Below are 26,781 nucleotides of genomic sequence, written 5' to 3' on the forward strand. Positions count from 1 at the left end.
TGTGTGTCTGTGTGTGTGTGTGTGTGTGTGTGTGTGTGTGTGTCTGTGTGTGTGTGTGTGTGTGTGTGTGTCTGTGTCTGTGTCTGTGTCATTTTGGAACGAGGCTGAGAAAAAGTGTTTGCTGTAGCTCATCGTATATTGTCGGTGAACCGCGGTGGCCGTATCGCATCCGAAAAGCCCTTAACACATTACACACACACACACAGGCGGTGTGTTTAATTAGGCGTTATTGTGCGAAAGTTTTCACCGTCACCGTCACCACTGCTAAGCTCACTGAATAGGACAAAAAACTTTTGGTTGTCCCCCCCCCTTTCTGGCGCTGCTAAATATTATATATATATATATATATGTGTGTGTGTGACTACGGAGGAGGGATGTCTTTTTCCGTGTATAGGTAGTTCGAAAACGTTGTTCAAGTTCCGGTTATAATATACCGTTGCCTCGACGATCGGGAGAAGACGCGGTCGAGATCGTAAAATAAAAAAAAGTAAAAAAAATCCCTCGTGAATTTCCACTGTAGTAAAGATAAAATAACAATAAAAATAAATACCGGTGCCCGCGATTAAATACAATATCAGTTGTCTTCTTTATTTTGGTTTTTAAATGAGGCAAACTATTATTTTATTTTCTAACTCAGCTTTTGTACCTCCAAATTTAAACAGTATAAAAAATATATACTTTTATCATATTACCTATCGTGTAAGCATCGAGATAATATTATGTAACTTTTCTCTATTTTCCTTCTTTTTTTAAATTTATTTTTTAATGAGGTCTAATGACTAAATTTCTATACTCACGAATTAATGTTAAAACAAATTTAGTCATGTTTTATACATCTGCATAAATATATATATATATATATATTATATTAAAATACATGCCTTCCATATCTTTTAAATATAAAATATGTCATAAAAACTCTTATAAACTGAGCTTTGCTAAAAATATTATTATAATACGTAGTAGGTACAATATTGATGTCATGTGCGTAAAAGAGTTAATAGAGACGACGCAACGAGTGCCCAACCAGACAGTGTGACATCCAGTCGTGTCTGATCGGTTTTTTTTTCGAAAACAAAACACACGAGTTTTATACAATAAAAGGTGTAGGTAATTTACATCATTCACACACGCAAGAATGTATTTCAAAACATAATATCATATCGTTAAAGAAGCACAGGAAATAATATATTAATTCGGACGAACAGTTTAATTTATTCATAGAAATACATTCCGTTATTTTATTTATAGGTACTTACGCAATAGTAATTAAATTGCTCACGAATTTCCAACCCGACATCTCCCCGCCCGACAAATTTAATTTCAATATAATATGTCTTTTTTTTATCATACCGTATTATATTCGACGTGCAATTTTTAAAACAGTTACCAGAATTCAAACAACATTATTTTTAAAGAAAACTAATTTCAGAGGCTGGAAAAAAACGTTCGTCCCCCTGTAGAGTGTAAAAATATTGACGTTTATACAATGAACTGAATGCGCATTGTGTTATTCGATTTGTTCAAAATAAATCGTCGCCCTTCGTCTATATTATATTATTTAGTTTTCTTTTTCGATTTGTACATTTTTCACTAAAATCCTTTTGACTACATTACTATCCTTAGCCAGCCAGCGTCGGCGAATCTTTTTTATAATAATAATAATAATAATAATAATAATAATAATATAAGAAAAGTATATATGACGTATTATTGTATATCGAATCGAAAACGTTTCCTTGCGAGACGATGGTCGTCGTCTACCGAGAGGATTTCACTCCACTCGAGATATACACACCGCCGTCGGGTCTATTTTTTTTCACATAAAATAACCAATTTGGTGACGATAATATTATATACCATTGTATATCAAATACCACGTCTTGGTACTTACCAACTAACCACGTACAAAATTGTGTTCCGGCGTCCGTTTCGTATATCAACGACGAACTAATTATTGATGCGGCCTGCACGGCGCTACAACTACGCGTGTTTAAATATGAAAATAACATTCACAAAGAAAATCCAAGCGAAACAAAATGAATTAGGTACGAAATGTATTATGTTTACTAGTTTATTTGAAAAAAAAATGTTTTGCATAATTATACTTAGCCGCCGAAACAAAATATGAGCGTGTCGTCGACTCGTGGCTGTTACAATATTACGTATAATATTATGAGTAGTTACCTAAAGACTAAAACGTTCTAAACAATTACTACCATAATAGGGTTAAGTGTACTTCTATAGTAGTTATTGGAAGCAAGTAATTTTGCTTAAAATAATGTTTAATTATACATTTTAGGGATATTTTCTTTCAATTATACGGTTACACTGATACTGTTTTAGCATCAATCTTTGTGTTATCGTATTATTATTTATTTGACTATTCGCAATTCGATGTTGTAATAGAGCAAGTAAGGTACCAATAACTGGCGAAATTAAATTCTTAAGGTGCCAATAATTGTACACTTTACCCTACCTATATCAGTGGTTCTCAAGGGGAGCGATAACGCTCCCTGGTGGTTGTTAGAGGAGAACTGTGGAGCAGTAACTTGATTTGGGGGAGAGGGGGTTTAAATATGTTTTGGGCAAAAGAGGAATTATGTTGATGTGTGTTCACATATAACATTGTATCTACATGGTGCGAGTAATACATACTTGATAATTCACATAATAACTTTCATTAACTTATAGGTAATATGTTGAGCAATGTACAATATAACTTATCTTTGACTGTTTTAAAATGTATTATCTTTATTATTTTGGCAATTGTATTATGTTTTATACTTTTATGTTATACTTTACTACCTTAACCGACCTTTTAGCACGCTGATTGATACGATCCGAGCATGGTGTATTGGTTTTTTTTAACGTTGTTACTCTTTCCAATTTAATTAAATAATATTCATGCCGAAGCGCTATCATTGGATATCGTCTTCAATTACGCCTATCTTTACCTATTATGCACACACCACCACATAATCGACAATTTGATTGTTGATTATCTAAAAATAAATTTAAAAAAAAAAATTAAATAACATTCAATAGGTTAAATCGGGTTAGCCCATACCATAAGTGAAGATAATACTATTATTTTTTTATTCAACAATCAAAAATCTTGTCTACAAAAACAAATAAGCCTAGCAATGTTTTTTTTAAACAAACTTATAAAGTATATAAAATTATCAATGAATAACATTATTAAGTTTTTTCAAATGTATAGTTTAATTAATTGACTAAAACTATAATTTGAAAAAATATGAAATATAAAAAATAAATGAAAACATGAATAAATAAATCATGTAAATTTCTTTTAAATTTTACAAATCATCAACTCGCTTCCTATCTTTCTTCACAAACCCTTAATTATATAATTATCCACATAGGGGGGGGGGGGGGGGTGGTAACTTAATAAAGATTGAGAAACACTGACCTATATTACAAGTGTACCTATACAACAGTCGTTATTGTAGTCTGCCGACCATAGAAATGACATGCGTTAATTTCGAGTCTATTAGGTATAGAAAATAAATCCATAGAGACTTAATTATTGTTGTTTGTTTTAGACGAAGATAAATCAATAATATTGAATACTGAATTCCAATTGATTTAGATCATACTAAACGTAGGTAAATAAAAATCACCAAATAAAAAACAATAATATTATTACTCTAAACTGTATTGTATTTTATTGTGCTTCTAACCGTCACGATTCCGTCCACCTACTCCTCCTCATACACATTTACACGTTATTCGTTCCGGATAAAACCGCACCGTATTATTATTAATAGACGTTGAAAACAAAAGTTTTTAGTTGGCTAATTTCATATTGGAAAAAAAAAAACGTTTTCGGTCTCGACGCGAAAGGCGAATCTCGTTATGTTTTCTTGGTATATAACTGCGTTGTGTCATAAGCAGATATTATATCATATTATCATACTACACATTATAACAGTGTATAATACGTAAATATGTAATATGCATTGATATTGTATAATATTATACAGGTACCTACACCCGACCGACGACGGAGGAAATTGCGCAACACAATAAAATCCTGTCGCCGGGGCTCTGCGGGGTTCCGTCGCGTATTGTACAGGGTGGGTGATCTCCGGCGGGTGTGCCGACGATAATGCTCTTCCAGTCCGCGAAATCCTCCAGACGGAGGTGCTCTGCTTGCGACCCCGGTGCGCGTCTTCGTTGTCGGTATTGCTAGCTGATACCTACCACAAGCGCGCGCATGCTCCGGGGGGGGGGGGATTCGCGAGGCGATTAACCTACTGGAAGGTCCGCCGGGCGCGACCCGATTTAATTAAAACTTACACCGCACCGGCGAAACGAAAACCAAGTCGCGAACAGTGATTTTATTCCCACATGACGTGTGCAGTACGACGATAATAATATTATTATATTTATTATTCGTCGTCGCCGCCGTCTACTGCATACGGGTAACCGTTTTAATATTATATGACTTGGATAATCATATTCAAATTATTATTATTATTATCACATAAAATCGGTCGTCGCGCCGTCGAGGAACTGACGAAAATTCGTACAACAGCAAATATCGATTTCGGCGACTAATATTCAACACATCATACAATACGTGTACACGCAGCCGCGAAATATTACACACACGGCCGGGGACTGTTTTCGATACGGTTTATTTTGCGTTCAATCGGGGTTTCGGGTAGTTTTTTTTTTCGTTTATTACTCACCGGAACTTCTTGGTGCTCTTCACCACTTATTTATCTCCCTTTTTCAATTTCGTTTATCGACGCCAGTCGAACCTCGTCGTTAAATATTTTCTTAAAAAAAATCATCCAAGATCGTTATAGTCCCGTCTAACACGTCGTATATCGTTTACGTCATGGGTATTACACACGTTTTTGACACGAAATTATCGTCGATGAACATACCATTATACTAATATACCCGGTAGTTAAGTCTTAAACCTAGGACGTTAGGAGAATTTCGTGTTTAGGGAACGAAAACTTGTGGAAAATGTGTCCGTTTGGTTTTAATTTTAGCTGGTGTCTGAATTGTATCGCCGTGGTCGAAAGTTTCATAGTTTAGCATTAAGCTTGAGTATTTTTCTCTGCGCTTTCGAATCTATAGATGTACAGTTCATTATATGGTATGTGGTGTATTCCTCTGAGAACGGATGGCGATCGGTGAAAAATTGTGGCAGAGAAAATCGACCGAAATACGCACTCATTCAATGTGCGGACATAATTAGTATTGTAACCAAACATAAAACCCTATTTCTTTTCGTTCGAGAGAGCAATTTTGATTTAAACATTTTTCATTGGGTTCCTTGAAGTAAATATTAAAAATAAAAACGTGGTAATAAGGGAGAAACTATTTACAACAAGAACAAAATGTTACAGAAATGTTAAATTAAAAATAAGATTTTAACCAGTAACGCAGCACGTCAGGTTATTATGTTACACTTTTATTTAAAATTCAAAATTTATATTAAATTAATAATATTACGCAATACTGTCATACTTACTTTATATATTATATTAATAATACTGAATACAATTTCAGTCATTAATATTTTTTGTTTATTAAATTAATTCATTTATCTTAGTTATAAAAAAAAGTCAACTTATTTCCATAAAATCATTTATAAAAACAAATATTGAACCTATACAAGTATAAAAATATAATATATTTTTACTAATCAATTACAAACGTAGAATGAGTTTCTACAGGATTCAATATTTTAAAATATATAGTAATTATCTGAACAAAAAGAAATTTGTGTTTACCAAAAGCTCATTACTTATTTATGAGTAATGAATTGTCAAACGTCAAACACATTCATTTTACATAAATCTTATGTATAAATTCATAAATTTATCGAGTAATAATTAATTGGTATTAAATAATTTTCAACTTAAAAATAAAATCACTCTTGATATATTTTTATGCATTTGCAAATGGAAAGTAAAAAAACTATGTACAATTTTTATCCAAATAAATTTGTTTAATCTTCAAAAAAGTTACCGTTCTAATCAATTATTGATAAACATATATAAAAATTCACACTATACAATTTTTGAATCTAAAATTACTTAAGTATAATCAGTAACTAATTTTATCTAGGCAAACAAATTCAATATATCATGTACAAATTAATTTTGCTAATATGTCATAAAACACGTTACCAATCAATCCACTGGCTTTTATGCAATATAAAATAATATAATATAAATGTATGACATAATAATATTATAATATTAAAAGACTTAATTAATTTAATGTCGATGAAACAATAATTATATTATAACATTAAGGCACCCGGTGCTGATGTAATTTTGTCCACAAAAATACGCTTCAAGGGAATATTGATCTTCTTCTGTAGAATCGAACAAATTTGATAACATTTTTTAACTTTAAAGCTGAACTCTATTTTCAATATTTTAATCTCAAACTTTTTAATATGTCTTCAAAAATAATAATTTTAAGTTTTTTTTTTACAAATTATATAGTACCATTGTTTGAAATAAAATAAAAATAGGAGTTCAATGCAGCCTGTAGGAAGTCTTCTTCTTCAGATAAAAAAATAGTTATCAAAATCCGTTAATTCTTCAAGGCCTGATAATAATTCCTGTGAAGTCGTTTTTTCGATAAAATACACCTATCAACCCCACCTCCTCTAAATAGGTATCGGCTAATAGATAAGTGAAAAAGTATTAAAATTTAGGGGCAACTGAAACGTAAAATATAATTTTCAATTTTATAAAATTGTGAACAATTTGAAAAAACGGCATTGGGCCTCATTAAGCTTAAAGACAATTAATACATCCTACACAGCATTTCGGGAGATGATAATATTTTTGAAATATTTTAGAAATATTTTTAAAATAGAATCATCGTTTGGTAGATTGTTTTTAAAATCTCCTGAAATATTGTTGAAATATCATCATCTAGAAATTCTATATAGGATTGATGCTTAGTTGTAGGAATATGCAAAAAAAACTTCGTTGAATAATATGATTATAAAAATAATAATACTTTTAGGTATATTGGTGAATGGTAACTATACTAATGAACAGTTTAATTAAATCATGACAAACTGAGGGACGACATAATGTCCATATAAGGTATTTTACAGTATTATACATTTATACTTGTTATTAGGTATGAACCAACACATTAATTTAACATGTGTAATATGTGCTAACACAAATTGGCTGGATCAAACGGTTATTCAATAAATTATTAATGTATAAATATAAATAAAAACGTACAAAAATATGAAACGTTTTATAGGCACAATAATCATACGTAAAGGTAAGTAGTTTACTTTTTTTATCACAGTTATGAATAATTGCGAACAGTTGAGTATCTTTGACGCCTGGAACACTGGAACTCTGGATCTGGTTCCGGAAGTTCAGGAAATGCACCACCACAACGAGGTCAAGATAACACACAAGACGGCGACTGTGTGTTTTGGTGAACTACTTCTAGCAAACCTCAGCTGCGTCTCGTTGAATATTCTAGAGTTATCTTTAAAAAAAAATTACAATTTTTGCATTTTTCATCTGTAAAATATTACACAAAGTTAATGATCCCTTTTGTGCGGGATGAGAAGGACATTGACAGCCACTTGAATTATTTTACGGGGACACTTGTCTATGTACCACTATCGAATGTATCCCTTAATAAGGCACTTGACCTTATTGATTGCTACTGTTTGGAAAAACCACGATATTGTAGCGTTGATAGGCGCCCCCTAGTGGAGTTAGTTCCCGTTCAGGAACGAACTGTTTGCGTTTTTTCGACATTAAAATAAATAATTACCTACTAAATATTTTTATTCAACAATATTAATTATACTATAAATTCAAATACGGTTAACTTAGATTAAATATGCATTTACATAAATGTTATATATATTTTAATCCATGCGGTAAATTGAAATATGGTTTTTTCTTTTAAATTATGTTAATAGTTAAATCAAACGCTTATTAGTTATGTCTATTAGCTTGGTGTATAAAATGGTGTTATAAAAATGATTGTGTTTCAAATTAAAATCAGTTAAAAACTTAAAACCTTATTATCTTGATCAAATATATATTTTGATTTTTGTTTTTCATGACGCATAACACTCGACATTATACGAAATTATAAACTTAAAACTGAACGTTTAATGTTATATATTTAGTTCAAAACTTCATACAATCTTTACAGGAAACCTTGTTTGAGCCCATTTATGAAGCACATGTTTCAAAAATGAACAATTGTGGAACTAGTAGTACTTCACGTGCACACCGCAGACTGAGACATAAATATTTGAAAGTGTGAGCCACTATAATATTTGTAATGATTGTGAGTTGTAACAGAAAGCAATAAAAATATTTTAATTATCTTCTTGGACTCATGAAAACTCTGGACTTTTCCAGCTTTGTTTGAATTGTTAATATTAATATTTTATTTTTCATCATCATCATCTGTTACTTAGTGTTATTATTTATAAAGATATAAATTGTACATAAACTATTTTTAAAAGATTAATTACCAGGTAGAAGATTAAAGAGTAGTAAAATTGGCATATAAGTCACCCAAAATATGTATGCCTAAACAGGATAGCATTATAATAAAAATACACTTCTTAGGGAACAATATCATATTCGTTTTAGTCATAAAAGAGAATTATTAGTATATTTGCAGTCTAGTCACTTCAGTTTGACTTCCCAACAGAGATAAAGTTATTATTCTGTGAAAAACCATTTTGAAAAAACTTACATGATATTGCCAGAAAAAAAATAGTTCAAAGTACATATGAATAAGTCAAACGAATAAGCCTACAAAAAAAAAACCAAAAAATGACATCTCAAACCAGACTCGAAGTCAAGAGTCTCCACGGCAGCAGGTGCTTCAGAAATGCTATTGTAACAAGTAACTACGTTTCTTTATTTTAATTTTGAACTACTTTTTAGATTGCATTGAATATTACATATTTACTAAGGTCTTCCTTTGTATTTATCTCAAAGCAAATCACTAAATAACGGGACAACCAACACAAAAAAACTAAACGAATTTATAAAATCATCAGCAACGATATAAGTATAATAGAGGTATATATTATAATATAATACACAATATATTACATTTCTTAGAATTGAATTGCAACATTTAAATATTTTAAACTATCCATTTCAATTTTACTCCATAAGATTAATTACCATATACATACTCGTATATATTATATTCAAAGTATAATATTATAATTATTTTCCATTCAAAGAACATGCGTTATTTCAAAAAAAAATGTTCATAATATTCCTGCAGGCATTTCTGATAACTAGAATAATAAGTGTAATTAATCTTACAAATTAAAAATCATGCAATTTTCATTTGACAAATAAAACAACTTAAAGAAAAATCTATTTTTGTAATTTTAATTATTTCTCGGTAGATTTCAGGAATAGTCAAAACGTTTAGAGTAAATGTCACTGATATACAGAACACTAATCAGTAAAAATGTCAAATCTCTAGAATTATTAAAAATATGTGAACAAATATCCTCGAACTCTGGCCTCAGTGTCAGTACTAAGTCCTTGGTTTTAAAATATTTTTGAAAAATTATCCTGTTTTTAAATACATTAGCTATGATATTAATTTAAGTTATGAAACATTTACAACATTATGTGCTTTCTGACTAAAAAGTGAAGACACGATAAATTAAAACAAAAATACTAATTTACAACACAATTTCCTAATTGTTGGAATTATGAATTCTCAAACTTATAAAAATAAAAGTATCTAATAAAATTAACTAAAATGTACATTTGGAGTAATCAGATGATGTTTCTACAAAAAAAAAACAATAATGTAAATCAGCTCAAAAAAATGCATGATATTAAAATTACAGTTTATCATATTATGTTATTTATTCCAGTTTATTAGGTCATGTAATTTTTTTATGGCATGGCTAATTATTATTATTATTATTTCTTTAGTAAATTAAACAATTTTAAAATCCTATAATCAATATTTGTTTAATAAGCGTAGTAGAATAATATAATAATTTATTATATTAGTAGTAGGTAGTTTATTCCTTAGACTTGATTTGATTACATAATTTACAAATACACCATACTTTATCAGGCAACGTGTAATAACACTTATAAAATAATATTCGTACTTGGAATATGAAATTGTTGCTTGGTAACTTTTTTTTAGAAGAAGAAGAATAATAGTTTATAATTTCATCAATTTTTTAAAGGGCTCTCCACACGTATAATCGGCTAAGCTTCGTCTTCGTCGGTTCTTCGAATCTTTTTCCGCTCCACCATAGCTATTAAATTGCCACATGCCTTTTTTCCTACGCATCGTCGTTTATCTTGCTTTCGAGTTTTTATTTTTTAATACTAACACAACGAATTGTATTTCCTGATATGAATTTTTTTGCATATTGTTCTATAAAAAACTTTTGCTGATTTTTTAAATTTAGAACCATAAAATATACGACAACTTTTTTGTATCCACCAATCGTTCGACAGAAACAATATTTAAAAGACTGATCCCCATATTTGTAATCTATTTTACAAGAAACAACTACTATATTTCAAATAATATAACTAACTTAATAAAATTACATTTCTAATAAACTTAATGACGAGACAATTGATGAATACGTATTTTGTAATGTTTTCTTCAGTTTAGGACTTTCGAATAATTCAATGATTTTTAACTATACAAACGTGTTCAAAAAACACATATGATTTTAGAATAAAATACACTTAAATCAGTTACAGTTTCTATATTTTCAAACAATATTTCAACTGTAAAAGTTGAACAATATGTACTAAATATATAAATGCAACATAGTATTGTTTCGCGTGTCACGAGATAATTATTATTATTAAAATAAAATAAAAAATAATAAAAAATAATATCATGTCTACAAGGAATGAGAATAATATTAATTTTCAAACAAAACAAACGTAGGAATTTTATACCTACGTATATTACAATAAAATAATATTTACTATAAAAACTATACATAATGACATCAGCTTAAATATATTTATATATATATATATATATAATATAGGTACATATAATATTATATAACGATGTGTAAAATTCAGTCTCTTTAAGAAAGTCGACCCAACGCTGAACTCGTACATTCAAAGTTCGGAATAAATACTAAAGGCAGTACAAGGGCCTTTTGAATCCTAATAACAATTATTTGTTTTTTCATATTTGTATAGGTATACCGATGTATACAAAAACAAGCCTCCGGCACGGCGGCGTTGCAGTCGGTCGATAACTCGGTAGGTCCAGTAGTTGTATTCGGCACTTGACGTGTAGGTAAGGTATTACACCGTGTCCAAAACATTCAACAAACAATATAATAAATCGATGCGGTCCCCCGCACAGTATCACATTTTCAAAATACCTGCGTGGCCACTATCTTCTTCTGTTAACACAATCCAATACCGGTGGTTTAAAATTTGTTGGTGGTCATTTTTAAAAAAAAATTGCATTTTTTTTTTTGTTCAAAGCGGTATATTTAGATACTTTTTCTAACCAGCATACCAGCATACCGATATCCATAATGCGAGCGAATCGTTCAGTACCGAACAACTTGTTTACACAGCTACATGTAATAATATAATAATATACGATATAATGAGTGTATAATATTATTATTGTTTAAGGTTCAAATAAAAGTATAAACTTCTTTTTTAAAAAAGGCTTACTAAAAAATAAATTTTAAAAGCGCGTGCAGTAAACGGACGTCAATTACATAATATTATAGTATATAGCTACAACACAATAATATTATTCGCACAATATCAAAATAATAATATAGTAATAAAAACCAAAATAGCAATCAATTGAAACGCGAGTGTCATGCGCTGAAAAACCCAGCTGGTAAAATTTGTACAAAAAACCGATACTACAGCTGTTTGCGTTCCTTTAGTTGTAGCAGCAAAAATAATATCCAATCTTACGTGTTAATATAATACATAATATACACCCATTGAATTCGTGCACCTTTCGCTATAGAATTACTATAGTATTTAGTCACATTCCATTTATAAGTTCACCAGCAAGTTTAAACGGTTGTATAATAAAAATGAAAATATATGTATACATGTGCATTTAAACATTGTATACCTTTAATTTTGTACAAAACACAACACTGCATTTTATAACACCAAACCATGCATTTGAGCTAGCATACAATAATGGATACGCAAGTATCCGTAAAAAAAAAAATAAGCAAATCCGTAAAATAAATAATAACCGTTCACAGAAATAAATTTTAAAAAAGACTGTCACCCAAGTGCGCAAATACATTAATCGATTACATTTAATGATTACAATATTTCCGGTGCCATGAAAAGGGACATTATAACAATATTTACAATGTGAAAATAGTTGCCATTGGTCAATAAAATTTGACGCGTTCAACTATCCTGATCAAACACCGGGAGCATTTTGAAATTCATAATAATATCGCCATGCATCCAAAACAATTTACTAGAATAACTTATGTGTGGATGCGACTCGTGTGGATAATAGACTCGTGTGGATAATATAATGCACACGGTCCACCGCACCAGCCCGACGCCAAAGATGCACCTTTATGCGAGTGCATTTTTTATCGTTCGGTTAAGGTATTATCGCAACGGGAGCGGTGCGTTCGACACCGAGCGTTTGATTACAGCGACAGGTGTATTTAAAAAAGTCGATTATCCGGAATGTTCCGCATAGGCACATCCCAAGCTCGCACAGACACAGCAGATTTGAATAGGTAAAATTTGTTTTTATTTGCTTCTTTTGCAGGCAATCAAACACTCGGTGTAAATAAATAAAAATGAAAAGGAAACACACCGACAGCAATAATTACTATTATTATACCTAACGCCATTGTAGCCCATTTTTCGTATAGCGTTAAACAAAAAATTCTCACCTGCGTCCAATATCAGATCACCGACATCCGTGTTTTGATTGCCCTTGTGATCCCGTCTCACTTCCATCCACGTTGGTCTGAGTATGCTGGGCGCTGCGGTCACTTCTTGCCGATGTCCCTTATTTTCCGCCCTACAGCCAAACCACCAATAGCCAGCATTGCGAGGGAAAGGTGGATCTGCAGTATCGACCTGGAAAATCGAAACGAACGATTAATAATGTTTGTCGAAGTTTAAAAAAATAATTAAATTAGTAATTTTATTGAACTGACTGCAAACGTCCTGTCGTTGAACCTGTAATAGTTCTCGTCTTTGAAAAAATATGTATAGCCATTGGTGTAATGCAAAACCGCGTCTATGTTATCCGGTATACCATCCCAGTTGCTGATGGGCTTCGGGTACGTGCTCTTTACAGGGGGCTTTTGCATCGGGTCGAATTTCCAGAACTTTGAGCCTAAAATAATTTATATTTATCATATTATATAATATAAATAACAAATACTGTGGGTTTTTTTTATTATTTGTATTTTAAATGTATTGTCAAGCCTTTAATATTTAAAAAAAATTTTTTATTCACTTTTTGATTTATGACCGATTTCAAACATTTAGTATAAAGAAAAATAAGTACAAATTATTACACTTCCAATTAATCATAATCAGAACTTAGTATCGATTGGTTTTTAAACTCAGAGAAGTGCGTGAGAATAAAACATAATTCAAAAAAATACTTGCATTAAAATATAGTTATCTCAAAAGTAATAAACTATAAGAGTAAAACAGTAATGCAAGTTGATAAACAAAATAGATAAAAATTCATGAAAGTAATTGAATTCTCATTCAAAAATTATAAAAATTAAATTTATACAATATAGTACCTTACTTCTATTGATTTTATAATAACAACAATAAATTAGGTGAGCTTTTCATTTGAATACAAAAGTTAATGAAAAAGACAAGGAAACACGCTCAGCTATATGGTAGGTTTTGAGTACACCTGGTCATTGAGTACGTCACTGTAATTGATCTTTTAAATGTTGATAAGACTTTGTAGTCATACAAAAAACAATTGTGAGCGAAGGAGACTGGCAGATCAGCATTTACTTCTAAGGATAGTTTGTGTTATATTATATTCATATTATTTATATTATTTTCTTAATTTTGTAGTTTAGACACAAATTATAAATATTATAAAATTAAAAAGGTATTGAATAGCTTTGCGGTATGAAAATAGCTTTAAATAAATCCTCACATTTTGAAAATTGTATTTTGTATAAAAACGAAAAATTTAAGTTCCTGCGATTAATATTTAATGAATTTACACCAGAATGATTAAAATCATTGTTAAACTAATATTCATTTCTCACTTCACTCGTAATCTAAAATTACGAAAGTTACAAATAATTTTGAAACAAAAAAGTAAACTAACGTAGATTGTTAACTATTTACTTTAGAACAACCATTTCATGTAACTAAACATTTTATGATTGATTTATATTAACTACTCAGCTTACAATTCTGTCACTGAGTACATGAAAACTTGTCCAATGAGCGTTCAAGGCAAACAGTTTAAATACAATAATGTTGTTGATAGCAATAATAATATACAAATACCTATATAAATATACCAACATTTTGCTATAATTTTACAAAAATTAAGTTAAATTATCAATTAAGTTACAATATTTGTTTTTAATTGTACTAGAAAATCATACCAACACAAATAATTACAAGAATATAAGTTTGTTAATTTTTTGTTGCTAACGTTATCAAATATAAGCAAAAGACTATTGTCTTATTGAAAAACAATGTGTAGCTATTTAAGTATATTACGTATATGGTATAAGTATATTATGTCTCAATATTGTTTGTGCTTATTTTCTTTGTGTTATAAAATATTTGTTTAGTAACTACTTACCGTCCAACAGAAGAAATGTCAAATATCAAGTTTTAAAAAACTCAGTCGTTGTCGTTATTGCTTAGTTAAAATAACGTTATCGGGTTAGTTAATATGAAACACACATACTATTAGGTGAGATCGTATTATTAGTAGATAAAAATATGTCACTGGTAATTAAATTCGTTTGTATCTGCAGACGACTGCAAGTGAACGAAATGATGTTAAACATTTTCCGTGTCGCACAAAACCAACCTTTGAAAAAGTAAATCTTTCCGTTCCCGCTCCAAACAAGAGCGGCGTCAACATTATCCGGGATACCGGCAAAACCGTCGGCTATGTCTTTTGGATATCCGTCGTCCATCGTGGTGTCAGTGTACTTCCAATACTTTGTGCCTTTGAAGAAGTAAGTTTTGCCGTTTTTATACGTAAACGCGGCGTCTATGTTTCCCGGCAGGCCGGACCACGTGCCCGCGATGGACTTGGGAAATCCTTGAGCGAGTCCGTCGTCCGTCAACTTCCAGTAGTAATCGCCTGTACGGAGGAGAAAGCGGTTTCGTCATAGTTTTAAAAAAAATAATATTCGCGTCAAAAAATAGCGGAACACTCGACGACCGACTCACCTTTAAACACAAAAGTTTCGCCGGCGGCCGAATTGAACAAAGCGTTCACTTTAGTGTCCGTGCACAATTCAGCGTCGCTGCCCTCTGTGCCGGGCGGTTCTTGCGTTGTTGTCTTTTTACCGGATCCCTGGCTAGTGCTGTCGTCGTCGTTGTCTGATCCTTCTCCCGAGCTGCTAGCGCCGTACAGAGCCTGGAAAAGTGGACGGCAAAAAAACATGTGTTGTTAATCGCATCGTCCAGTGTAGAACTGTATAAGATGGGTAATATTGTTTTCGTGCTCTACCTGGATGGCTTCTACGTCGTCGCTGTCCAAATTAAATGACGGATTATAACCTCTATAAAATGGCGCCATTAACGCGGACCGGACGTCTGAGTGAGACAATCCTAATGAGTGGCCGAATTCATGAGCTGCTACTTGGAACAAGTTAGTGCCTGTAAAATATAAAGTACGCTAGAACGTCACTATCTGCAGTATAAGGGTATCTTATATCTGGTAGGTAATTTAATAACAATATTTGCATACGAAAAAATTGATTAATTTTTCAATAATTAATATTGTTACACAATACGTATAGTAATAGAAGTGAGTATCGATATTATGAGGTAGTAATGACTTGTGTTTGGGAAAATATGTGTAAAAGACTAAATAGGTATTTTTTTTTCATAGTTTAGTTTACATTAGTTACAGGAAATATTATTTTCATTTTTGATCAACCTGTGTTGTCAACAATGGTTGTCAACTTTATACTGAGGATACTATACGTATTCTATTATACATTTCAATGTCAATACTTTATAAAAATCTTCATTCATCTATTTTTTTTTAATTAAGACCATTTTTTTACTTTGAAAATATCCTTTTAAAAATGTTTCAAAAGCTGTATCACTTTACAAAATCTTTAGTTAAAACAGAAAGCTTTCAAAGGTGATTTTTAAAAGTAAAATAGTTATATTCAAAGTGAAGGGAAGAAAGCTATTTATTTTACAATATTGTTTTTTTTTCGAAAACACTTTTAGGAATAATTAATTTTAGTAATTAATAATACGTCAGTAACTTAACTTGTCCTCACTAGTCGATTTGATATTGGATTTGACGAACGGGTTGTTTATACAATATTTTTAATAATTTTAAAATAATGTGAATATATAGTAATTAAATTAGAGGTCAATGTCCTATAAAATCGAAATCAAATAAATTTAAAATCAAAAACCTAAATATTCTGTACAGCACCAGAAATTAAATAATTAACAGTTGTAAAAATATATGTTAATACACTAATTTCACTGCATCGTTATTTTGAAAAAATGAGTATTGTCATATAATATAAATTTAAATTTGAATAAAATGTCAGTTCTATATTCTAACTATTTATTTAATACATCACAAAGATAGAAAAGTCAATACAAACTGTTCAAAAAAAAATAGTTAGGTAAATGTTAAAATAAATAAATAAATATTATGCTTGCATATTTATATTTTTAGTTTAATATCAAATGAAAGTTCTCATAAAAGATTTGGTTTTTTTCAAGTTCCTTATGTATGAATTATCAAAACGAGTTGACAAGATGAGGGTCCAACTATTTATTGCTTATTATACACTTGTATTATATTTTAGAAATAAAAAGTTTTTTTTTTTATTTAGATGTTTAAATAGAATCTTAAATATTGAAATTAAAAACTATAACTATAGATAACTTAAGACAATCTTAATAATACAATCTTCAAATAATTGTATTTAAATTGTTATCTTACCTTTGAATGAACCTATTGACCATTTTTCTGAGTCATCGAAATGAGCATCACCCCCGTAAACTGGAAAGAAAGCATGTGCCAAAGTTCCACCAGGTCCGTCGAATGGATCACCATCGCCATGTTCTCCTTTTTCAAATCTGATTTCGATGTGTACCTATTAATAGTGTTGAAAACCATATTTAATAACAATTTTAATTGAAAAATTATACTTTCCAAAATAAGACTACTTTTTTTACGAGTACAGTTAAAATACGATCCAGTGAAACTTCGGTACCTCAAAGTCTCAATAAGGGACCGAAAAAAAATTCGACAAAACGCAACTTTGAGTTACAGAGGTATTTCAAAAAATAAATAATATTTTAAATAAAAATTATGTTAACTGTTTGAGGAATACGTTTTATTTTGAATAGGTACACATTATTTTCTATGGAAGTCTTTTTTATTTTAGTTTTTGTTTGTTACTAAAAGTACTGTCAATAAAACTACCTAAAATAAGCTAAACGCCAATTCGATATCAAAGTTGTTACGGCAATACAGAGTTGTATTAGCCTCATACTTTATCACCTGCAGGATATTAGAACATTGTATACTTTATCTAATATGCCACACATTTCAGTTAGTAAACCATAATTTAATTAGCGGTAGGTACCGGATAATGACTTCGACATACAGAGATATTTTACGTATTATGTAAATTCGACATTCCAAAATAAATGAACACACAAGTCCAATACTGAATGATCGGGACTAAAAAAAAAAAAACAGACATACAGAAACTTTGAGATACCCGTATTCCACTGTACGATAATTATTGGTTTATTTATTTTTTTGAAATTTAAAACTAATGCATAATTCAAAATTATTTCGTATCGTAAATTAATCATTCCAAAACAGTGATGTATATTAATAGTTAATACTGTACATATAATTTATTCCAAACTTACTTGTCCGGATTTTTTGTGAGTAAACGTCAACGGTGTAACATCAGACCATACGTCGAATGCTTTCCGGATTTCCGAGTCCGTTTCCGACTTACCCAGCAGTTTAGGATACTTGGATATTTTATACGTCAAGTCTTTCACCCTCCACCGGCTACCTATAAATATATATATATTAATATATATGTATATACGGTATACAAAGTATTTTGAATAATATATTACACATGTGTAATGTGTATATAATATAAATACGTTGGTGTGTGACACACGGCACCGAATAATTAGAAAAGATTAATCGGCTAGGTCGAAACATGCATAATTATTATGAGCACAGCTTATATAACCAACAATTCTTGTGTGACAAATATAATATTGTCTCATTTCCTTGATCCTACCGGTGTTTCCGAGTTCTACATTATTTATATTGTTCTATACATAAACAGCATATAACATTTTTAAAACAACACAATATATTATTGTTATTATTATTATTGTTGTTGTTATTATTATTATTATTATTATTATTATTATTATTATTATTATTATTATTATTATCATCATAGTGAGAAATATAAAACACGCGTAGGACATAAGTACGGCAAATCTGTCGGATTTTTTACGGGAATTAGTTTCATTTCAATGTATTTACTCATACAAGCGTAAAAATGTTTAATATTGTTTAAATGATTTTTTCAGCCTTATATACAAAAATCAAAATTCAATTGGTCATGGCATTACACGATAATTGCACGTGTACGACGATAGGAAATAATATCAATGGACGTTCATGACGAAATATGTAACGATTGTATTGTTTTTTATTTATTTATTTATTTTCGTTTTTATTTAGTCTAAGGAAGGCCGTTACAAATAAGCTATAGCTTAAACGGAAATCTTATTTAATTGATAAAGTATTAGTACCATATTAACATTATTTGCTTAAATGCAATAAACATACTATTAACTATACTATATTATTATACTGATCGTTATACAAATTTAATATTAAGTTTTCACTACTTCCTATTTATATTATGCTTATATGTCATCACCTGAATAATATTATGTTAATTACCACCTACCTACAATATATAGCATCGACCAACAATCATTGTTGTTTTAATATATAATTGTATTATTCTAATATTATGACAATAAACACAGTACTATTCAGAAAATAAACAAAATAATACATATTATTTAAGAAAAAAATACCATTATTTTTATTTTTTATTTTATCATTATAAAGAATGAAAAAAATTAACAACTCACACAAAATATAAAAACAAAGGTCAAAGAATAACACCTATATTTCAAATTATGAACACTGAATATCGTTGTTTTATTAAATACAATTCCATTTATACGAAATATTATAATAAAGTTTTTACAATGGCAAATCATTTTTCGAAAATCGTAATAATAAACCTCCTAGCATTCATTTAATACCTAAATATTTTAGTGTTACCTTTTTTATTAATTAATTTAATATAACAAAAATGTTATTCGGGGTCACTTTAGTCGTAAACGTAGAATACACAATGATATTATTGCCCAGGAAAGTTACAATGGCATGCATGCATAACAACTATTTTATTGTTGTTTCGGTTTTGGCCAGAGGATACTCGACAATAATGATGTTTGATCGGACCGGATATTCAAACATCCGAGTTTGTAATTTGGTGCAAAAGGGCGAATTTCGACAGAACCATACTAGGTACATACAAACAATTTACATAATAATAATATTATATACGTCTTTCTGTGCACATACACGGCAACTGTGTTAATATATCAGTCATACTTATGGGATATTTGGAGCATTTTTAATTAAGACACTTATGCGAGTATAATTTAGTTGGATAACTTATTATGTACCCACACATTCGTCCGGAATACGCACGACATAAATTAATGTAATGACTTTATTCTCGTATTAGGCGGTCTATACCAAACAGAATATTATATTCGGCAACAATTTATACAATTTCGATCGAATAACATAATAAATTAGATATTATTTTCTTTTTATTGTTCAATAATATTGTTATATTATATATTATTATACCTACTGCAATTGTCTGAGTTATTATTTAACTGCGGGTATTATATAAGAAGTTTCTAATAGGTATATAGGTACCTACATGCGAAATATGACCCAGAACATAGGTACACATTGAATAAGTCACTACCAGATTTGAGGGACGGTTTACACACACGCACAGAAATAAATATTGCGTTATCTACCGGCACTGTCCGTGTATGTATATATGTATATATTTATATATACATATATATATATATATATAAAGAATATGATGAATGTGTGCGTCCTTTGTCCAGGACCGACAAGACAAGTGGAAAATTGGTCGCATTGAACTTGACAAAATAGCGTAAAAGAGATTTAACGCGTACCTACGCGTTATAAAAGAACAGGTAGGTAACAATAATATATGGACCACAACGTTTAAGAAATACTCTTGTGTTCGCGTGTGTGCGTGTGTGTGTGTGTGTGTGTGTGTGTGTGTGTGTGTGTGAGTGTGTTTGCGTGCGCGCACTCGTGGAGGGAGAGATCATTTTTTACCACCGACAACAATTACAACGCGTTTAGGTATAATGGCATGTATTATAGCAGTGTATGACTAAGTGCAATTATTTATTTTTCTATTGTAGAAAAAAATATGCGGAAATTTGTATATGTGATGTCATCGAAACAATATTTTCAATCGTGTATTTCACGTCAAAATAATAGATAGATACGGTACACGCATAATATTGTGATGGAACTCATGCAGAATACCTGTTGCAAAATAACATTATTGGCACAAAAACCGAGTACCGTGTTGAATACAGAAGCTGTATATTTTGTGCTCGATCGTAATTGTTATTGTTTCGTTATTTCAGAATAACTTGAAATATATTTCATTTTTATATACCTACCTTAGTAATATACATATATATATATATAATATAAGTGGGTATATTTATATTTCAAATATTATCGTATATATTTTATATCAGTTTAAACTATTGCTTAAGACAATATAAAACACCTAACCTGGTGTCCCAAATAAAAAGATATTTTTGTTTTTCTATTTGTTTATGCTCTACTTTGTTTCCATTTTCAACTTTATGTTTATGTTTTTGTGTACAAAATACAAGTATAAAAATAAAACCATACATATAAAATATATGGTTTTTATTAGATTTTTTTCTCGGAGAACACTGGTTTTGAACAAGGCATTCATTTTTTATTCCAATTTTTACTTTTGGTTAACGTTAATAAAATATGAGTTACTTTAATATAATAAAAATACTAAAATAATATAATATTATTGAAATTATTGTTTGTATCAAAATTATAAGAAATATTTCTAATTTTAATTTAGCTAGTTTTTAAATTAAATAAAAACACCAAATTTTTATTGAATAAAAATATTAATTGTATAGTTGAAAATATAATAATTGGTACAACGGTTTTTATATTTAAATATTGCTCATATTATACAAATCAACTGAACAACTTAATAATATTATATTAAATACATGAACACATAACAAATTTATTTAAATTTGAAAACTATATTTTATTTTAATTATAAAATAGAAAATCAAGGCTATAACAACAGTTTTGAAATTGTAGATGGAATATTATGTTACGCAGAAGTACTAACTTTATTAGTAAAATAATATACATAGAGCTAGAATTTTTATACCTTTGCAGTTCACTAATATATTTTCAATGAATAATAACATTTTTTTATCCATCGGTACATTATAGCATTGTACTTGAAATGTTATTCTCATTTTTATTTAATAGGAAAACTGTAATTTGTATTATGATTTTATATGATCAAAATAACAAATTCATTCCATGCGTTGAATATAAAATAATTTCCGTGTCACTCATACAATAGAGTACATTATAGTATATTTATCTTTAAAGCTATTATTGTTTAAATATTATAATTTAAGGATAAAATGAACTCATTGTATTTTAAATTAAACGTGGGTCCTTATGACTCTTATAATTAGTGTTAAATTTTATATTTACCTTGTAGAGCGTATCTCCTAGATCTAGAGTCTGTGGCAAATCCAACTTTATCTCTGACACCACATCTAGGCATACTCATATAGTGTAGCGTATCGTCATCCAAGTGACCTTCAAAAATAAAAACAACGTGATTGATTAATAAATAACTAAAAACTCATGTGTCAACCTGTAATTAATATTCAAATATTATGGACACAATCGACATAAGGAAATATCGATCATATATAAATAAATACGATTTTAAATAGGTTTGATTTTATAATTTTAACCTTAAATATTATGCTACAGTTGAATATTATATAACAATTTTTTTTTAAATATAAGAACTTTAAATAATAATTCAAAATATGATATATTAATATTTATATATATTTTCATCAAAAATATATGCAAATATTATAATAGAGCTTTTCTTGTTAATTTTTTTTTTTGTTTTCAATATTAATTTTTCACTTTACAGTTATGTGCGAAGTTATATGAACACCGCTTAATACTTGATCTGATCTTCTACATAAGATAAATTAATGCATTAATACTTTTGGCATATTTTCTACTATTTGGTTGGAAGCATCTTAAAAATTCAACTTTTTTATCTTCACATAATATATAAATACGTATTAAACCAATGATATAAATAACGGATTCAATCCACAGATATGGGTCATAAGTAAGACTAAATTAATTAAATGAATAACAATTTTTAGTATTATGTGTAGAATATAGAAAATGCTCAACAAATTAATGGTCGAAAATGTATTGGATATGCCTGATTGTTAATAATATTATGGATCAAATTGCTCGAACTATTTTTCAAATAATATAAAATTAGTCGAATAAATTATCATCAATCTGACTGTAGATCCCTTGATTAGATATCTTTAAATGAAATACCACGTGTACATTTTAAATTTATGTTTTACTTGAATATTATATCATTGATTTTCCGGGATACAAAAACGTTGAACGCAAATATATGTCCGTTATGATTAACTCTAGATTTGAAATGTAATATTGAAGCAATTTATTTTCATCATCTTTTGATTTTTATTAGTTATTCAATATTTAAAAGTTAGCACTTGTATACAAATATTATATAATATTAATGTAACTGTTTTATGGCATTCAACTACTATATATCTCATAAGTATGGAATAATTAAATACTAGTGACGCATTTGGGAATTCAACATGAAAACATTCATGACTCAAAAGTATCAAAATATTGAATAAAATCCCAACTATATGCATGTAGATATCTAGTAATAATATGTACGCGTTTCGCGTAAAAACCTGCCGAGCAAGTTTATTTGACCGAGTTTTTTTTTTGCCCAAGGTCCACCGGAAAAAAATCATCTTATATATTTTTGTTCATACGGATATCTAATGAAAAAATATATTCATAGGTATTATGGTGCACGATTAAATCACCATGACAGTGGCGTGTTAAGGAAGGTCATTAATCTCTATGCTCACGCCCTTGGATCGCGATATGAATCATTGAATCATCTCATCGATTTACATTTGTAATTGTATACTATATTATTTATTACAAACGGTTTCTTTAATGAACAATATTTATGTATAAGGTATTACATTAACGTATGACATATAATATTATATATCATCATAAAAAAAAATTTATTCAAAAAAATATAAATACTGTATGCCAATATTTAACGCACTAACCATCATTCTGCAACGTAAATTCACTTTTCAGGTTCAGTGACATTGATACGATTTCTTTAATGATATTCGGATGAGTCAGGTAAAATGACGCACTTACCTGTCAGATTTAGACCAACGAATGATTGAAACTCCATTAACGCCCGGGCCATTGTTTCCTCAGACATGATATGACCTGAATTCGGATTTTTCATCGAAGGGCTCAAGTAGCCAAATTGAGATAAATACATCTGTAAAATAATTTGCACTACTGAGTTTAAATTCGAACACCACTATATTAGTTATAAATCTTCATTTTGAATAGGTACCTAATAACAAAAAAATCTACCCATCTACAAGTTTTGAGTTCTTTAAAATGTCTGTACTTATTGTACCTATATATTTATAAAATCATTATAAAACAAAGCCGCATAGAACGAATAGAAAAAAATTAAAATTTGAATAACATAATTTGCCTAAATTATTATTTTTAAGCTAAATAAATTTGCCACTTTATGTTTTAAATAAATTAAAATCGATTTCATATTGCAACAAGGCATGTTTTTGGATAGGTTTTCATCATCAAAACTTAATTAATTCGGCGTTGATAAACACACAGTACAAAAAAATTAATTTACTTTAAAACTGAAAGTCTTAAGTGTTTATTTTGATAACTAAAAATAATTATTTTACTCACAACACGAGTAGGAATTAGATTATTGTTGTTTACATAGGTGCATTTTATGTTAATCAAAAAATTAGTGTACACAGTTTAAAAGCACTGTTATGATTGTTTTGAAATACATTTTAGAACTATCGTAGTATTTATTTTTAATTTGAAAAAGATTGGAAGAAATCTTCGACGAAGATTCCTAACGGTTTTCTTGCACTTGCACAAAAACATAATAATAATAGTAATAATATACATCATCATACTAACCATTGCTTGTGCGTCCGTCTGAACAGCGACCGCACATCGCAGGGCGCAAGATAAGAACAGGACCAGCGAGCTCATCAACGCGATACAAGATTTACAGGTCGCCATGATGGTCGTGCGTGGTGCGGCGTTAAATTATTTTATAAAAATACAGTTTCGTGCGTTTTCGCGAACTTCTCTGCTATTGGAATTTTCGCGAAATTTCGAATATGATATCGATAATATAAAATATAATTGTCACGTGTTAACCTCTACGCTCGATTCGACAGGAAATACAAATTTTCAAGCGTCGAAACGATCGATCTCGGGAACGAAAAAAAAATCACGGTTTACGTGCTAGTTTTCGTGTGGGACTCGCGTCGACTAAACAATTTTTTTTTTAAATAAAAAACTAAGAAAACGGCGGGCGATCCCCGAGTGCCTGCGAGGTTCGTCACGACTCTGCAGCCGATTCACGCTGTCGGCCGCCTATTATATCGGTCTCCCACACCACCGGGCAAAACGCGTTTTGCACAAGCTGTGACGGGACGGGCGGGAGGGCGAGCGGTTGGGTTTTGGTACCTGCCTATATACCACACATATGTACCTACCAACCTATATATTACACGTTATCCGTGATTTTTCCCCGTGACACTCTCTCGACGATTATAATTAGAACAATATTTGCTGTGTAGATTTTGTTATGATTTTTTTGTTCGCCGGGATACCCAAGTACGCAGGTCAGACGCAGGTTTGGACACGACGAATGGTGTACCGGCGTGTACGGAATCTTTTGGTTTTGTATAAAAAAATATTTTCATTTTGAATTGTCACAAACGAGTGGCTTCTTCCATCAATGTTTTTTTTTCTTTCTTTCCACGCTATGTACCTATTTAATTTAACAAAATAACATATTCTTATTGTACAATTTTTTGTACGGATAGTTTACCTCAATACATAAATTTTAAAAAATTTAAAAAATTGTGTGGCAATTAAAAATATGAGCATTTAAAAAAAAAGAATTAAGCCCAACACACACGAAAGTGATGTGAAGAAGAATTAAAACTAATATGTACCTACATATTTTGTTTGTAGAGTTATAGTATTATGAGAAATACCTACTTTAACCCTTTAAAAATAATAAATAAGTAGGTGACTGAAAATATCACTAAACTACACTAATTTTCAGGTTTGAAATTTTCCCGAATATATTTCGAGTCGTCTAGCTTCCGGGTGCTGAATTTCTGTCAACCAATTTAAGGATATGGTTTAGATTATACGTCAACAATACTTCATATCCTTTTGTATATTATTCATGAGTCGTTTAAATGTTTAAAAGGAAAATAAAAATGTTAAACTAAAACCTTAGTCATGATAGACTGTCTAGTGGAAATTAGCTCGTTTATTCTAGAGACGTCTATTTTTTAAACACTGATAAATAATCATTTCTTTCAGACACAAAAGACTGTTTTGCTATTCATATTATAGAACAACCATGTCATTAATCATTGTTCTAAATAATAATAACAGTATTTTATTATTATACATTACGATATCATATTGATAAGTACTTCTATCTTTTTGAAAGGTATTCTAAAGAACTTTTCTTGATAAATTAACTTTGATTTTGGTCTAGGTCCCACGAGTACCTAGTATTGTCTGCTACTTTAAAAATTGTCCATGGATAAAATAGTGTTTTACTTTTGGGTCAAATCGGTTTTATATTTGTTGTTTCATTTCGTTCAGAATTGCTGATATATACTATACGTCAGACATCTGTATAATAATCTATGTATAAATTTTGTTACATACCTATATATGTTATATATTCTATAGACATCCTATATATCATATATTATATGCTGTAAAGTATACTATAGCAATTTTCAAAATACCTTCTTAAATATTCTACCGCCTCCTACTATATTCAAAAATCTGTCATAAGGTCCCAATAAATTTGTTTTCCTAGAGACCACTATAAATCTTATTGTCAAT

The 26,781-nt window shown here is 29.7% G+C and overlaps 1 protein-coding gene across 3 annotated transcripts; it reads right to left on the bottom strand.

Moving 5' to 3' along the window:
- Positions 1-6,323: 6,323 nt before the first annotated feature.
- Positions 6,324-25,268, bottom strand: LOC111028628 (matrix metalloproteinase-16). Of its 3 annotated transcripts, none has more exons than XM_022307354.1 (11): positions 24,811-24,915; positions 23,992-24,121; positions 22,210-22,317; positions 18,159-18,310; positions 17,215-17,368; positions 15,745-15,893; positions 15,462-15,651; positions 15,094-15,372; positions 13,217-13,398; positions 12,947-13,136; positions 6,324-7,521 (listed from the first exon to the last, which is right to left on the bottom strand). In XM_022307354.1, the coding sequence occupies exons 1-11, from the start codon at positions 24,913-24,915 to the stop codon at positions 7,406-7,408; spliced, it is 1,755 nt and encodes a 584-aa protein (XP_022163046.1). In that variant the 3' UTR covers positions 6,324-7,405. The 3 variants fall into 3 exon arrangements, with proteins under 3 accessions (XP_022163046.1, XP_022163047.1, XP_022163049.1); XM_022307355.1 differs by lacking the exon at positions 6,324-7,521 and adding an exon at positions 11,195-11,443 and having other exon boundaries at positions 24,811-25,268; XM_022307357.1 differs by lacking the exon at positions 6,324-7,521 and adding an exon at positions 11,195-11,623 and having other exon boundaries at positions 24,811-25,267.
- Between the last annotated feature and the right edge of the window lie 1,513 nt (positions 25,269-26,781).

Source organism: Myzus persicae, unplaced genomic scaffold (genome assembly GCF_001856785.1).
Source record: "Myzus persicae strain clone G006 unplaced genomic scaffold, MPER_G0061.0, whole genome shotgun sequence".
NCBI classification, from domain to species: Eukaryota; Metazoa; Arthropoda; class Insecta; order Hemiptera; family Aphididae; genus Myzus; species Myzus persicae.

Coding starts and splice junctions, on each gene's coding strand:
- LOC111028628 (XM_022307354.1), bottom strand. CDS start 24,915: ATGGCGACCTGTAAATCTTGTATCGCGTTGATGAGCTCGCTGGTCCTG. Junction 24,122..24,810: donor AGACGGACGCACAAGCAATG/GTTAGTATGATG, acceptor ATTATTTTACAG/ATGTATTTATCTCAATTTGG. Junction 17,369..18,158: donor CTCACAAAAAATCCGGACAA/GTAAGTTTGGAA, acceptor CACTATTAATAG/GTACACATCGAAATCAGATT.